The 17199-nt window shown below is 43.7% G+C and overlaps 1 protein-coding gene across 1 annotated transcript; it reads right to left on the reverse strand.

Annotated features, from left to right (window-relative positions):
• Positions 1-488: 488 nt before the first annotated feature.
• LOC145114756 (glucosidase 2 subunit beta-like) lies at positions 489-9253 on the reverse strand. Its single transcript, XM_079050843.1, has 5 exons — positions 9204-9253; positions 9059-9118; positions 785-793; positions 649-700; positions 489-551 (listed from the first exon to the last, which is right to left on the reverse strand). The coding sequence occupies exons 1-5, from the start codon at positions 9251-9253 to the stop codon at positions 489-491; spliced, it is 234 nt and encodes a 77-aa protein (XP_078906969.1).
• Between the last annotated feature and the right edge of the window lie 7946 nt (positions 9254-17199).

The raw sequence follows: 17199 nt of genomic DNA on the forward strand, positions 1-17199 counted from the left end.
ATGATGACATTCCCATAAACAGATAGTTTTTCTAATATACAATGTTGTAATATGGAGATATGAAAGTAAAATGCTATAATAGAAAAATAAAAAATATAAGTATATTGATATTTCTTGCATCAAAAAATTAAGAACCACAACAGAAAATTATGTAATTCACCATTTTAAAGAGCATTTTTTTTTGCAAAAGAATAGATTCACAGTCCCCCAACACATCTGTATCTACCTCTCAAGATTATCTAATACAGTTCATGGAAAGGTTCAACTTCCAATGCATGAGGTACAACTTACTATAGCATCAATGCTCTAGATTTTTACCAATTCTAGTCCCCTCGAAAAAAGCAACTATATTCTTATAAGTCTCACTCCATATATCTCATGGAAGTGTTGTATTGATCCTATTCAGCAAGTTCATCCCAAATATGGAATAAAAGGACAAACCGGTCATTTTTTTTTGCTTTTTCCACAATAAATAGTATGAAAAATACTTAAAGCTCATCGTGACCTTGTGGTTGTTCCATTTTCACTGCTTCTAGTTTATCTTGTAGCTCCTGAAACATTCCATACAATCTTTCTCAGGTTATTCTTTTACAATAAGAAAGGCATTTTTTGTCTTTTCACAGACAAAATGATGAAAGACATGTGTACCTTGAGTCTTCCTTCTTGGCAAAGGGCTGGAGTAGTTAATAACGCCGAGTATCTGCAATTAAATTTTTTATTCACAATTCACAATAAAAATAATAAAATAAATAAATTGGGGGGGGGGGGGGGGGGGGGGGCTTACTCGCAACGACTATGTAACATCCCGAAATTCAGGTACAGCTATGTAGCCCTTCTTTTATTCAAAGTGTCAAGTTAAGCCCTGAAGAGGAATTGGTAGCAAATGAGTACGTTGGGCGTACTCAAGAGTACGCTGCGCGTACTCATGCGCTTATTTTGGACGCGGACTCGCCTGAGTACGCTGGGCGTACTCAGGGTTACGCTGGGCGTAATGTGTCCAGGTGCAAACCCTAATTTCTGACTTGTGCCCTATATATTGGATGCTAAGGCTCATTTCTCAGCCTCCCTAGCAGTGAGTAAAACCCTAAGAGAGAACTTCCCATCGTCCTTAGTGAGTATGTGTGATTTTGGAGCTAAAAGTGCCTTGGGGTGTTAGTGAAGAAGAAGGAGAGGAGCTTGTGGAGGCTAGAGCTTGAAGTGCAAGTTTGGATCTGAGATCTACAGAGGAAGGAGCTGATTTTAGAGGTATAAAGTTCAAAGCTTTCCTCTTCTTTTGGTTTGTTGTTGCATGGGCCATTTCTAGGGTTAAAAGTCCCAAAGGTGGAGACTTTATGAGTGTAAGGTGCTCCATGGTCCAAGATCTGTCCCCTTTCAGTGACATTTATGTTTTAGATCCATAAAGTTTCTATCTTGGTCGTTGATATGAGGACATGCTAGAGTTTTGAGCTTTCTAGGGCTAGAAGTGGTATATTTTGGGTGTTAGTGACTTGTTCAGCCATGCAAAGGCTTAAAGTTATCAACTTTATGGATTAAGAGGCTTAGAAACGGTCAGATCTAAAAGTTGGACGAGAGTCTTAACTGATTAAGACCTCAAGAGCTAAGGGACTGAAACTGAGAGTTACGCGGGGCGTAATCTCAGTACGCGCAGCGTAAGGGGTCGCACACCCCGTTTCTGTGAGGACGCCGGGTACGCCCAACGTACGTGTTTGGTACGCGCAGCGTAACCCGGAGGGTTGAGTTTTGTTGACTTTTAGGGTTTGGTCAACTTTAGGGCCTTTGAGCCATGGGAGGGGTAAAATGGTCTTTTACCCTTCTGAGAGTACTAAGAGGAGGAATAGTCTAGCCTTGAGAGATGTATTGATTTAGAGTGTATATTTCATATGATTAGGCGGGGGCTAGACCAGATTTTACAGAGTTCGAGCTTTACCGAGTTACCCGAGGTGAGTCTTCTCACTATACTTTACCTAGAGTGGTAACAGAGTTATGTGACAGAGTTATTGTATGCTATCTATGTGATTTGTGGCACGGCATTATTTCTATGTGATTTATGCTGTGTGTATACCAGAGTTAGGACCGGAAGGTCCAAAGAGCTAGGACCAGAGGGTCCACAGAGTTAGGGCCCAAGGGCCCACAGAGTTATAGCCTCGAGTGACTAATGTGTGTTATGTTCTATAGTTATGTGCCAGTGTATTTGTATGCTATTTACGTGTTGAGATTTATTGTGATATGTGATATGCATGATCCAGAGTTATCAGAGTTAGGACCTTTGGGTCCATAGAGTTAGGGCTGGAGAGCCCACAGAGAGTTGGGACTGGAGGGTCCCACTGAGACACACTGACCAGAGGGTCAGCAGAGTCATAGCCTCGAGTGGCTAATATGTGTTAGAGTGGTATTTTGGGGAACTCACTAAGCTTTATGCTTACGGTGTTATGTGTTATGTATTTCAGGTACCAGTGGTGATCGCGGGAAGGCGCCGGCATGATCTGTACACACACCCGCAGAGTTTATTATGATTTGATCTTGGGATTTGTAGTGAGATAAAATTGATACATTGTTTTTGAAAGCAATTGTGGATGAATTTATATGATTTTAAAAAGTGAAAAATTGTTTTGAAAATTTGGGTGTTACAAGTTGGTATTAGAGCCTTGGTTTGAGGGATTCGGATACATCTTCGGGCGTATCTGAACTCAAACTGAGGAATTGAGAGATTTTCAAAATAAAATTTGCAAAATTTTTCACAAGAGTAAAGAGTTTTGAGACAAACAGAGCAGAGCCGTGTGTACGATCAGCCAGCGCCCGAACGGTGAATTCCCAAAATACCCTTGCAATTAGTGTTATGAGATATATTATGTTATGATATGCGATGAGTTATGCTATGCATGCTAGAGTAGACTAGGTATTCTTATTAGGACTAGAGTGGCCTGATATGTGATGCCTTAGTCTAGGAGTTTTGCTGCTAGGGATACTTGAGAGTGTTTAGATAGCAGCGAGGAGTTATGAGAGAGCTGCTAGTGAGTAGCATATGGTTAAAGAGAGTAGAGTACTTGGGACTTGGGATCCAAGGAGGAGGACTTAGAGTGAATAATGATGCGGTGTGGACGGTAGTATAGGGCCCGTACTACTGAAGACACCGGAGCAGCGCACACCCTAAGTAAGAATCCATTGGGTACTCAGGAACAAGTAGGGTTGAGTTATCGAGTGCGAGTATACTCGATCGAGTCTCTGGTATCTTCATATTGTGTTTCAGAGACATCATGGTTGGAACACCGCACACGCCGGAGGGCAGCAGTATTAGCGATGAAGAGATTCGCAGTATGATTTTGACGAAATGACCGTGGCGATCCGGAGGATTGTGAGTAGCGGATCGAGGGGTGATGTCATGGTTCGAGTACCATGATTAGTAGCAGATCGAGAGGTGATGTCATGGTTCGAGTACCATGATTGGTGGCAAAATGAGAGGTGATGTCATGGTTCGAGTACCATGATTAGTAGCAAGATCGAGAGGTGATGTCATGGTTCGAGTACCATGATTGGTGACAGATCGAGAGGTGATGTCATGGTTGGAGTACCATGATTAGTAGCAGATCGAGAGGTGATGTCATGGTTCGAGTACCATGATTGGTGACAGGTCGAGAAGTGATGTCATGGTTCGGGTACCATGATTGGTAGCAGATCAAGAGGTGATGTCATGGTTCGAGTACCATGATTGGTGGCAGATCGAGGGGTGATTTTGTGGTTCGAGTACCATGATTTGAGGCGGGTTGAGAAGAGAGGACATGGTTCGAGTACCATGAAATGTGGCGGTGAGTGCTTCTGGTTTTGCCGGTTATTCCGCAGCGATTATCTAGACCAAGGTTGGATGTGAAGGAGTATGGGCCCAGAAGGCCAGGGAGAACGAGTTTTAGTGGAGCATCCCTTGATAGGGAAAACGAGTTAGCTCTAAGGGATTTGTTGGTGATATGCCAGTGGAGTCACAAGACTAAGAGATGGGTAGGGACGGTGCATTATGGAGGGGTACGGTCTGAGCTGGAGAGCCGGCCGATAGTAGATATGTCACTTTCCGTGACCCGAGTGGTGCTATTTCCGTTTCTTATGGGAGACGTAAGGGGTGTTGAGATTTCGGTTTCTGAGTTGGGGTGAGCCCTGTGGAATCGCACTGATGGTGACTTTTCAATCAGAGTATCCGGCAGTAGGTCTGTCGCGAGGAAATGGTATAGCTTGAGCAGGTTGACAGTGAAGACTGAAATGGTCAAGGATCAGGATACACCCTATTTGAGTATAATAGGGCATGTGTTAGCCGCAGTGTTGGGCGATCAAGAGAGGTATATCAGGGCAGTGACTCCTATGGTTCTTGAGAGGTATAAGGAGTGGAAATGTGGTTTCTGCTCTTATGATAAGGGGCATGTTGGAACGTTGGGCAAGGAGTCAAGGATGAGGGGTATGATGGTTCATTATTTCCAGATCCAGGGTTAATGTTAACACTGGACAGTTGGGAGGTCCGGTGAGGGTATAGTGTGAGATCCTAAATGACTAGAGGCAGTCACGATGGTAAGTACTGAAGGTTGCATACGAGATCCTGGTATTTGAAGTTGTTTGATCTCTGTCAGGAGATCATCGAGAGTTGCATATCACCTTCCAAGAGTAGGTGCGATGATTACTGGTGGGGACAGTCGGGGTGATAGATTGTTGGTACGCCAATTGGGGATGGTTCGAACCCTAAGCGGGGAAGAACCGAGTATTCTATCTGAGGAAAGCCGCACCTGCTGCTAGAGTTACCGAGGCCAGTCCAACGAGGGCCGAGGCAACCGAGGCTCGCGGGAGAGCCTTCCAGTTGATGGCGGGGGAGGTCCGTGCAACGCCCGATGTCGTGGCTGGTACTTTTCTTATGAGTTATGTACCTGCTTTAGTGATATTTGACTCGGGAGCGAGTCGATCATTTGTGTCAATAACGTTTGGTCGGCACATCAGTAGCCGACGAGAGGCGTTGAGTCGACCTCTACGAGTTTCCATAGCGGACGAGCGAGCGGAGTATGTTATGAATGTGAGTCGAGGATGTGTGCTCGAGATCTTCGGTGTTGAGTCCCCGATAGATCTGGTCCCGATATCGATGGGGGACGTGTGTGTCATAGTGGGCATGGTTGGGTTATGCCGATTTGGGGCTGTCATAGACTGCGAGCGACAGTTGGTGACGATACGAAACCCCAGTGGGGGAGTACTTACGGTGTACAACGAGGGTAACCGATGTGGGTCGGCGTTTTGTTCAACCGCCAGAGCGAGACAGAGTTTTCAGCAAGGCTGCAACGGGTATGTGTCCTATGTGATGGACACACGAGAGGCCGCTGGGAGGCCAAGTTCGATGGATGACGTTCCGATAGTGCGAGAGTCCCCGGATGTTTTTCCCGAGGAGTTGTCGGGTGTGCCTCCCGAGAGGCAAGTAGAGTTTCACATCGAGTTGGTTCCGGGGGCAGCGCCTATCGCCAAGGCGCCTTATCGCCTTGCGCCGCCAGAGACGCAGTAGTTATCCTCGCAGCTTCAGGAGCTACTAGGGAAGGGTGTTGTGATGTTACGGGAAGCCGTAGTACTCACTAGTCAGAGAGAGGTTGTTGTGATACTATGGGGAGCCGTAGTACTCACTAGTCAGAGAGAGGTTGTTGTGATACTATGGGGAGCCGTAGTACTCACTAGTCAGAGAGAGGTTGTTGTGATACTATGGGGAGCCGTAGTACTCACTAGTCAGAGAGAGGTTGTTGTGATACTATGGGGAGCCGTAGTACTCACTAGTCAGAGAGAGGTTGTTGTGATACTATGGGGAGCCGTAGTACTCACTAGTCAGAGAGAGGTTGTTGTGATACTATGGGGAGCCGTAGTACTCACTAGTCAGAGAGAGGTTGTTGTGATACTATGGGGAGCCGTAGTACTCACTAGTCAGTAGGAGGTTGTGGTGATGTTATGGGGAGCCGTAATACGCACTAATTAGCGAGAGGTTGTTATGAGGAAGCCTTCTTGATCTGAGCATGACACAGGAGGGTTTTAGGCTTGAAAAGCCCTACGCATGAGTTTTGGGAGCCTGGTGGTCGGACCAGGGGTGAGACCGGGGTCTCCTCAATGATTGGGAATCATTACATTCTGAGTAAGTGTGGACATCCAATCCGAAGGGATTGGATAAGTAAAGTACTCATGGGTTGCGGGTCCCCAAGCTATGAGTTGAATGAGTCATTGGAACGAGCGATTCCAACTACGGGCGGACCAAACTCTTGAGTTGAGTTGAGTGCTGGTGATGTGTTGTACAGACCGGACCGAAGGGTCCAACGATATAGACCGGACCGAAGGGTCCAACGATGAGTATCAGATGATAGAGGTCGGGGTTGAGTCGATCTCCAGTTGGGTACGAGGTTGCATTTCAGTACCGCCTACCACCCACAGACAGACGGGCAGAGCCGGCGGACGATTCGGACGCTCGAGGACATGCTTCGGGCATGTGTATTGGACTTCGGAGGAAGTTGGGACACGTATTTACCCTTGGTTGAGTTTTCCTATAACAACAACCATCATTTGAGCATCAGTATGCCACCCTTTGAGCTGTTGTATGGGAGGAGGTGCCGGACTCCCATTTGTTGGGGTGAGGTCGGGCAGCGTGTGATGGGTAGTACAGAGATAGTACTTCAGACGACTGAGCAGATACAGTAGGTCAGACAGAGGTTGCTGACAGCTCAGAGTCGCCAGAAGAGTTACGCAGATAGGCGACGATCCGAGCTTGAGTTCCAGGTGGGAGACTTCGTACTCCTAAAGGTGTCTCCTTGGAAGGGAGTAATCCGTTTCAGGAAGAGGGGCAAGCTGGGGCCCCGGTACATTGGTCCGTTTAGGGTGACCGCGAGGGTGGGCAGAGTAGCATATCGGTTGGAGCTACCTGCGGAGCTGAGCCAAATTCATGATACCTTCCACGTGTCTCAACTAAGGAAGTGTATTGCCAACGAGACAGCAGTGGTACCGCTGGAGGATATTCAGGTGGATGCAAGCCTGAATTATGCTGAGAGGCCAATCGCGATTATGGATCGGAAGATCAAGGTTCTGAGGAACAAGGAGGTGCCTCTGGTTCAAGTCCAGTGGCAACATCGGAGAGGGTCCGAGATGACTTGGGAGCTAGAGTCAGAGATGCGGGAGCAGTGTCCGGAGTTGTTTGCAGCATGAGACTTCGAGGGCGAAGTCTGGTTCTAGTGGGGGAGAATTGTAACATCCCGAAATTCAGGTACAACTATGTAGCCCTTCTTTTATTCAAAGTGTCAAGTTAAGCCCTGAAGAGGAATTGGTAGCAAATGAGTACGCTGGGCGTACTCAAGAGTACGCTGCGCGTACTCATGCGCTTATTTTGGACACGGACTCGCCTGAGTACGCTGGGCGTACTCAAGGTTACGCTGGGCGTAATGTGTCCAGGTGCAAACCCTAATTTCTGACTTGTGCCCTATATATTGGATGCTAAGGCTCATTTCTCAGCCTCCCTAGCAGTGAGTAAAACCCTAAGAGAGAACTTCCCATCGTCCTTAGTGAGTATGTGTGATTTTGGAGCTAAAAGTGCCTTGGGGTGTTAGTGAAGAAGAAGGAGAGGAGCTTGTGGAGGCTAGAGCTTGAAGTGCAAGTTTGGATCTGAGATCTACAGAGGAAGGAGCTGATTTTAGAGGTATAAAGTTCAAAGCTTTCCTCTTCTTTTGGTTTGTTGTTGCATGGGCCATTTCTAGGGTTAAAAGTCCCAAAGGTGGAGACTTTATGAGTGTAAGGTGCTCCATGGTCCAAGATCTGTCCCCTTTCAGTGATATTTATGTTTTAGATCCATAAAGTTTCTATCTTGGTCGTTGATATGAGGACATGCTAGAGTTTTGAGCTTTCTAGGGCTAGAAGTGGTATATTTTGGGTGTTAGTGACTTGTTCAGCCATGCAAAGGCTTAAAGTTATCAACTTTATGGATTAAGAGGCTTAGAAACGGTCAGATCTAAAAGTTGGACGAGAGTCTTAACTGATTAAGACCTCAAGAGCTAAGGGACTGAAACTGAGAGTTACGCGGGGCGTAATCTCAGTACGCGCAGCGTAAGGGGTCGCGCACCCCGTTTCTGTGAGGACGCCGGGTACGCCCAGCGTACGTGTTTGGTACGCGCAGCGTAACCCGGAGGGTTGAGTTTTGTTGACTTTTAGGGTTTGGTCAACTTTAGGGCCTTTGAGCCATGGGAGGGGTAAAATGGTCTTTTACCCTTCTGAGAGTACTAAGAGGAAGAATAGTCTAGCCTTGAGAGATGTATTGATTTAGAGTGTATATTTCATATGATTAGGCGGGGGCTAGACCAGATTTTACAGAGTTCGAGCTTTACCGAGTTACCCGAGGTGAGTCTTCTCACTATACTTTACCTAGAGTGGTAACAGAGTTATGTGACAGAGTTATTGTATGCTATCTATGTGATTTGTGGCACGACATTATTTCTATGTGATTTATGCTGTGTGTATACCAGAGTTAGGACCGGAAGGTCCAAAGAGCTAGGACCAGAGGGTCCACAGAGTTAGGGCCCAAGGGCCCACAGAGTTATAGCCTCGAGTGGCTAATGTGTGTTATGTTCTATAGTTATGTGCCAGTGTATTTGTATGCTATTTACGTGTTGAGATTTATTATGATGTGTGATATGCATGATCCAGAGTTATCAGAGTTAGGACCTTTGGGTCCATAGAGTTAGGGCTAGAGAGCCCACAGAGAGTTGGGACTGGAGGATCCCACTGAGACACACTGACCAGAGGGTCAGCAGAGTCATAGCCTCGAGTGGCTAATATGTGTTAGAGTGGTATTTTGGGGAACTCACTAAGCTTTATGCTTACGGTGTTATGTGTTATGTGTTTCAGGTACCAGTGGTGATCGCGGGAAGGCGCCGGCATGATCTGTACACACACCCGCATAGTTTATTATGATTTGATCTTGGGATTTGTAGTGAGATAAAATTGATACATTGTTTTTGAAAGCAATTGTGGATGAATTTATATGGTTTTAAAAAGTGAAAAATTGTTTTGAAAATTTGGGTGTTACAGACTAGGTTCATCTATATCGGCAACTTCAACTTTTGATCCACATCTTAATCTCACCTGTTGAGAAAATATGATATGTTGAAAGGGGCAATTTTGTAATTTTGTAATTAATGTAAAAAGATTAAAATATTGAGGTAGGTTAAGGTAAGCTTCTTTGAGGTCCATTCCAGCATTTGTCACTATTTGAGAAGAGCATGACTCTGTATGACTCATCAAATTTATCCCATTGCCTATTCTTATATATATATTAAAGATGACCAACTCATTGAATAGTGAACTTCCTGATTTTTTGGCAAAAATGGCCCATAGGTTTTCATATTTTGAGTTGTTCAGATTTTTGGCACTAAAGTTTGTGGTATTGGAAATTTGGTCCCTTGTAAAGATAAGGATGGGACTGATACGTGTCATTCCCACGTCTCTCCCCACCGGTTCTGCCTTATCTTCCCCCACCCGCTTTCTCATCCACTCATATTTGGATTTCACCAAGCTACAGACTCTCCCCACCGGTTCTGCCTTATCTTCCCCCCACCCGCTTTCTCATCCACTCATATTCGGATTTCACCAAGCTACAGACGGGACGACACAGATGACCATCGACCGGGCTCCGATTTAGGTTCTCACGACGGGACTGGGACCGGATACGTTCCGTTGAGCTCTTCAAAACCTCGAATTTCTTTGATGCTTCCACAATCGGTATGTGAATTCGACACTTCCACCATCGGTGTATGAAATCGACGCATCCTAAAGGTTGAAGTGGTCACGATGCAGATGGCCATCGACCGGGCTGCGATTTAGGTTCTCACGACGGGACTGACTCCTGATTTGTGCCACCGACAGCAACCCAACAGTCACCGCCAACTGGAGCTTCTAACCCCTTTTCGACTGCTTCTCAAACACCGCCACCGGACGCTTTCCTCATCGAAACGCCGCCGATGGCACCCTTCTATCCCAATTCGGAACCCTATCCAGACCTTTTCGTCACTTACTCCGGTATGTGAATTCGACACTTCCACCATCGGTGTATGAAATCGACGCATCCTAAAGGTTGAAGTGGTCACGATGCAGATGGCCATCGACCGGGCTGCGATTTAGGTTCTCACGACGGGACTGACTCCTGATTTGTGCCACCGACAGCAACCCAGCAGTCACCGCCAACTGGAGCTTCTAACCCCTTTTCGCCTGCTCATTTGAGAAATTTAATACACAACTTTCAGTGAAAATCAATAAATAAAAAAAAATAAAAAACACATACCCTAAAGTAGTTGTGGTATGCCCCTCCACTTGAGTGACATCCTTAAAGGGACAAACTTTGTAAACATACCTGAAGTTGTTTAAAAAAAATTCAAATTTAAACAAATATAAATATAAGCTTTACAATAATAAAAAAAAAAGTAAAGTTAATAACTTGTTCTCTTTGATCTCAAAACAGCGACCATATAATGAGTAAAACTCCTTCTCTGGTCCTGTAATGTCAAACAAAGATAGAATGAAACCTGCATGAATCAAGAAAGAAATTTGAAAATCTGTATTACGAATCAGTGACCAATCAACCAATAGGAACCTGCAATGTAAACTGATTTCCCGTTTGTTCTGAATGGTTAATTGGAGTCTAAACCCTATAAAATGAATAAATTTTTTGAGAAACATACCAATTCCAGAGTCATGAGTTGCTTACAATCTGTTAACATAAATTACTTGTCCTGTATTCGTGGTTCACCGTCTTGATCTCCACATCTGTTTATGACCATATGCAAGAGCATTTTTAACAAAAACTGTTAAAATCATTATTTTTTTTATAAAAAATAAAAGTATGTAGGGAAATAGAAAGATACTAACTTGGTTTTAATATCTATAACTACCATTTCGTCAATAGAAATAGCCTTTTTTCAGATGTTCCTGCATTAAACATTTTTATAAAAAAAAACCAAGTATTAGCCTTTTGTTGATAATTTTTTTTATAATATACGAAAATGATGTCCCAGGAACTTCCAATCTGCCTGTAAGCAGCACATGCTAACGTGAACATCCCAAGAACTTCCAATCTTCCTGGATTGAGCCTAATAAAAGGAATGGAAGTCACTAATCTATAATTCATCAGAAATTACAAAGTGCAGATAACATATTTGATTCTAGAATCAACAAATATGCATATGAATGATTATGCTGATGACATAACATGTATGTATGAGGTAATTTGATGTGCAAGAACCCAAATTTCCACAGGCAGACAACAAAACCCAAGTAATTTCAGAATTTATACTTAGGGTTTACAACTTACCTGTCAAAAGCTTGTCCAGCAGAACGAAAGAGTTGAAGAAATTAGGGCTGAACAATACCGACACAGCGACACAGGGCTGCTGGCTACCTGATGGTCGTACCTATTTGAACAGCAGATGTAACGCCCGCGTTTCTAGGCTAGGCATTAATATTGATGTAATAGTCTAGGTGAACCTTTATAACTCGTTTTGAAATAATAAGAAGGTATTATTTGAGTATTATGTGTTTTATGCTTAATTGTGTGGCTTAAATGAATTAAGGATAAAAATAAGCGTAAAAATGAAATGTTAGATAAACCCGATATTGATACATGAAGGCATAGTAGTCGTGACGAGGTTTCCGAATATATAAAGAATGCTGAAATCCGAGTTATAACGAAGAAGTTATGACCTGTCGAAGTTTCGCGACAGAACCGGCACGACGCTGAATGACGTAAAATATGAATTTAAGATAGAGCGATATCTAACCTTAGTGATCTAAACGAAATTCGTAGAATACATTAAACCGAGAGCATACATAAAAAGAACGTCTAAATCTGACCTCGTATGAGGAAGTTATGATTTTTCTAAGTTTCGACTTAGCGGTATGCAGCCCGAAGTTCGAATATGAGATCGAGTGGTTTCTAGCCGAAACAATCTAAACGAGAATCGAAGATCTCGTCGATAGTAGTCCAACAGTAAAAAGACAGACGAAAACGGACGTCGGATGAAGAAGTTATGATTTTATAACGGAGTTTTACTGTCCCGGCCGACTAAAAAATAATATAATAAAAAAATAAAGTCAAAATTAGCCGACGGAGTCTAAACGAGAGTTGTAGACCATAGTCTCACCTACGCGTGGATATAAAGAACGTCAAAAACGGAGCTCGTATGCGAAAGATATGAATTTCTGAAGTTCGAGGCACGCGTACCAAAAGGGGAACGCCCCGCGTTCAAATAGGGAACGCCCCGCGTTCGGAGTCCAGAGCCTGTCTCGTCGCCTGTCAAGTCCGAAGTTCGTAAGCAATGACGCACGGCGGAACGCGCTGCGTTCGTTCAGGGAACGCGCTGCGTTCGGAGGGTCAGCCCCCTATAAATAGAATGCAAGGTCTCCGGAATTTGTTGCTCATTTCCTCTCTCTCACTCCTTATTGCCTTGTTTTACGTGCAATTTACACCCCCGAAGCCCCGGTATCATCCCAAGACCCGAAGCGAGTCCCGAAGACTCGAAGACCCGAAGATACCGAGAAGTGAAGTTTCCGAGCCGAAACTCTGCCCGCGAGAAGCCCGGTTTTCAAGAAAAACATCCCGGTTTTATCGGAAGAGATTATTTTAAGAGACGAGGTGCTATCCGATCATCGTGTTATCAAGTGAGTGTATATTCGTTTTCTTCTAACACATAGATATGAAGTATTCTTATAAAATACGTGCTATGTGTTTGTATATTATTTGTTTATTTGAACTAGTTGTTGAATGGATGCTTTGTACAGGTTTTAAGCTGTATATAAATGTATATATTTTATCTACTAATATGTTGGGTAGAACATGGGTAGATAGTTGGTGTGTGATAAAATAAAATGATGAGAGGCCTCGATGTTGTTGTTGATCTAGTCATCTAGCGGAGTATGGATGACGACCACAGACTCTTTCTAGACAGTCCAGTGGAACACTAGCAGGCTCATAACCCGTAGGTGTTGTGAACAATGTGTTCACCGGTGTATTCTATCCCCCTCATGGTTGCCTTTAGGACATCTATTGTTAAGGAAACCCCTTTGCAGTAATGTCCGTCCTGATGAAAATCGTAGATCAGGTCCCTTGTAATAGTTGTTGTTTTAGGGACATAAAGTGAGGATAACGGGAATGGGTAATCGGGTTATTGTTGGTTGATGAACTAAATATAATTATTTATTGTGGGTTGAAAACCCTATATGCTCACCAGGCTCCTAAGCCTGACCCACTCAGTTTTTCTTTGTATTACAGGTAGTGGCACGAGAACATAGGTCGGATGACATTGTCAAGATATTTTTGGATTATAGACCAGTAGTTATATGTAACTGTTGTAAGGTCTATTTTGTATTGTTTATGCTTTTGGTCTGAATCGGAACATGACATCCCAAGTTTTTATATATAATGAAAATACATTTCTTTAAGAAATGCTTTGATAAACTTTATTTTATCATGTTTTGTTTTGGGGACAAATTTCCGCAACTCTTTTAAATCAATGGATTTACTCTGAAATTATTTAAAAAAAAGCATAAATGAAACCGGTCTTTTCTGGCCGTGATTTTGGGAATGTCACAGTTGGTATCAGAGCATTACTTTAAGCGAACCAGGAATTTGTAGGATTTCTAGACTTAAACTTAGAGTGCTAAGTGATGATTGTGAGATGAGTGTCTACCATATTTAAGACACGAGCACTAGTATATTTTAGGAAAGTTGCCTAAAATGCTTTTATGTGCTAAATGTTATATGTTTGCCATATATGATATTATTTGTTCGGATCTATGGTTTGTTACCAACCAGATTTGGAAACCTTATGTGTTTAGGATTCTAAGCGTATGACGACGGTATTAGAACTAGCATGTAAACGTTTCAGAGTGATAAGGATGATTTGATTATCTATCGTGATTGAAGATCTAAATTCACATTATTCGGTGTATAGATCAAGAATGGCAAGAACAAGAAGCGGAGTTGGAAACGCGAACGAAAACAGGAATCAACCACCTGTAATCGAGCAAATACCTGTTGTAGCTGCTGCACCTGAGCCGGTGACAATGGTCGGTGTACAATTGATGATTCAGACGATGTTGGATCGTCAGATGGAAGAAACTAGACGTCTGCTTCAACAAAATCGTGAAGAACTTTCAATTCAAGTTGAAGAGCCCGAAGTGAATGGAGGGCCGTCGGAAGGAGGTAACTTCAGTGGGACTGTTGGTCAAGCCAACCCACCGATTGTTAGACAAAACAATCGTGATGGAGGAAATGATGGAAGAGGATGTAAATACAAGGATTTTTTGGCATCTAAGCCACCGTGTCTATCCGGAAGCCCGACGCCGGTACAAGTTATGGACTGGATCTCCGAAATGGAGACAATGTTTGAAAGTTGCAAATGCAGCAACAGGCAGAAGACCGCTCTTGCGATCCCTTTGTTGAAATCTGGCGTGTTGAGTTGGTGGAAGCTGTTAGCTGACTCGATGCCCAAGGGAGAAGCGAGCAAGATGTCTTAGGAAGACTTTGTGGAACAAATGAAACTGCAATACTGCTCAGAGCAGGACCTTCTGGAAATCAATAATGAATTTCAGAATTTGAAGAAGGGAAAAATGAGCGCTACTGAATACGCTGCAAGTTTCACAGAAAAGATGAAGCTCATTCCATATTTAGTTCCAACAGAACTCTCAAAGGTCAACAAGTTTACCCTCGGACTACCAGCGCACTATGGTCCAATGGTTAAGCAAGAAACCACATTGAAAGCCGCCACCTGGGCTGCTAGAAATGTTGAGACCCAGATCAGGGAGAAAGGTCTGGAGAAGTCAGAGGGTGGAGAAAAGAGGAAGTTCGACGGACCTTCAGGGTCCAGCAAGAAAAAGAAATTCTCGAAGTCTAGTTCGAGAGGAGGAGGAAGCGAAGCGAAATGGTGCGACAAATGCAAGAAGAAGCATCTTGGGAAATGTGGCGGGGAAGCCACATGCTTCAAATGTGGAAAGCCAGGGCACTATGCCAACGAATACACCCTCACCAAGAAAGTTTGTTATGGGTGTGGGGAGGAGGGGCACATCTCGAGGGATTGTCCGAAAAAGAAGGAGACAACAAAACCCAACATTCCACCAAAGCCGAAGGCGAGAGCCTTTCAGATGACACTGGAAGCTGCTAAAGAAGAAGCCGATGTCGCTTCAGGTACCTTTCTCGTAAACGAATTGCCTGCCCAAATTTTATTTGATTCTGGAGCCAACTACTCCTTTATTTCGCATGAATTTGGTAGAAAACTAGCTTTGCCTGTTGATAGACTAGATAATGCTTTATTAGTCGAAGTTGCTAGTGACAAGTTTGTACCTGTTAGCCATCGTATGAAAAACATCTTAATCGACCTGAATGGGAATAAGTTCAACGAGGAATTATTGCCTATCGAACTTAACGGTTTCGACATCGTGTTGGGAATGGATTGGCTTAGCGCCAATGATGCCGAAATATTGTGCTGGAAGAAGGTAGTAAAAGTAAACCCGCCAGGGAAGGAGTCATTTATGGTGTATGGGGACAAACGCAGGGTAAATTCTGGAATCATTTCTCTAATGAAAGCCAGAAAGTGTTTGGCCAAAGGATGTACATCATATTTGGCATTCGTGATTGACGCAAAGAAGGAGAAAAAGGAGATGCAGAGCATTCATGACGTGTGTAAGTATCCGGAAGTATTTCCCGAAGATCTTCCTGGATTACCGCCTGATCGACAAGTAGAATTCCGTATTGACTTGTTACCAGGAACGACACCAATAGCAAAAGCACCATACCGACTAGCACCAACGGAGATGAAGGAGCTGATGATGCAACTTCAGGAGTTATTGGACAAAGGTTTCATAAGACCTAGTTCATCACCCTGGGGAGCTCCGGTGTTATTCGTGAAGAAGAAAGATGAGAGTATGAGAATGTGCATTAATTACAGAGAGCTGAATAAGGAAACGATAAAGAATAGATATCCGTTGCCGAGGACTGATGACCTGTTCGATCAACTACAAGGTTCAAGTTATTTTTCAAAGATCGACCTAAGGTCAGGATATCATCAGTTGAAAGTAAGAGAGCAGGATATCGAGAAGACTGCATTCAGAACACGATATGGACACTACGAGTTTTTGGTTATGTCGTTTGGACTAACCGATGCTCCAACAGCATTCATGGATTTAATGAACAGGGTTTGTAATCCGTTCCTTGATAAATCTGTGATAGTGTTCATAGATGACATTCTGATTTATTCGAAAAGCCAAGAGGAGCATGGCAGACACTTGCGAGAAGTGTTGGAAGTCTTGAAGAAGGAGAAGCTATATGCTAAGTTCTCCAAATGTGATTTTTGGATTCGAGAAGTCCAATTCTTGGGTCACGTGGTCAACCAAGAAGGGATAATGGTTGATCCAGCAAAGATTGAAGCTGTGATGAAGTGGGAACAACCCAAAAGTCCCACGGAGATCCGAAGCTTTTTGGGATTAGCTGGATATTACCGAAGGTTTATCCAAGGCTTTTCTTCGATCGCTTCTCCATTAACAGCTTTGACTCACAAAGGAGCTACTTATGCTTGGAGTGATAAACACAAAGAAGCCTTCGAGTTGCTAAAGAAGAAGCTATGTGAAGCACCGATTCTTTCTTTACCCGATGGAGTTGAAGACTTCGCTGTCTATAGCGATGCGTCTGGTGTTGGGTTGGGTTGTGTTTTGACCCAAAGAGAAAAGGTGATAGCATATGCGTCTCGACAGCTGAAAGAGCATGAAAAGAACTACCCCACTCACTATTTGGAGCTGGCAGTGGTAGTTTTCGCTCTGAAAATATGGAGGCATTACCTCTATGGCTCGAAGTGCAAACTTTTCACTGATCATAAGAGTCTTCAATATCTTTTTAGTTAGAAGGAATTGAATATGAGGCAAAGACGCTGGCTATAATTACTTAAGGACTACGACTGTGAGATACTTTACCACCCCGGTACGGCCAATGTTGTTGCTGATGATCTCAGTCGGAAAGTCAATATTGAAAGAAAAAGGCCAAGAGCGTTGAGAATATAAGTTGTCTCGACAATTGTGGAGAGTATAAAGAAGGCTCAAGAAGAAGCTTCAGAGAATAATGACCGGAAGGAAGAACGTTTGGGCAAAACGTTAGTGTTTAGTATAAACGGTCATGGACTGAAGGTATTC

Source organism: Lactuca virosa, chromosome 5 (genome assembly GCF_052849685.1).
Source record: "Lactuca virosa cultivar CGN04683 chromosome 5, Lactuca_virosa_CGN04683_v6, whole genome shotgun sequence".
In the NCBI taxonomy this organism is placed as follows: domain Eukaryota; kingdom Viridiplantae; phylum Streptophyta; class Magnoliopsida; order Asterales; family Asteraceae; genus Lactuca; species Lactuca virosa.

Coding starts and splice junctions, on each gene's coding strand:
- LOC145114756 (XM_079050843.1), bottom strand. CDS start 9,253: ATGCTCTTCTCAAATAGTGACAAATGCTGGAATGGACCTCAAAGAAGC. Junction 9,119..9,203: donor AATGGACCTCAAAGAAGCTT/ACCTTAACCTAC, acceptor CATATTTTCTCA/ACAGGTGAGATTAAGATGTG. Junction 552..648: donor GCCAAGAAGGAAGACTCAAG/GTACACATGTCT, acceptor GGAATGTTTCAG/GAGCTACAAGATAAACTAGA.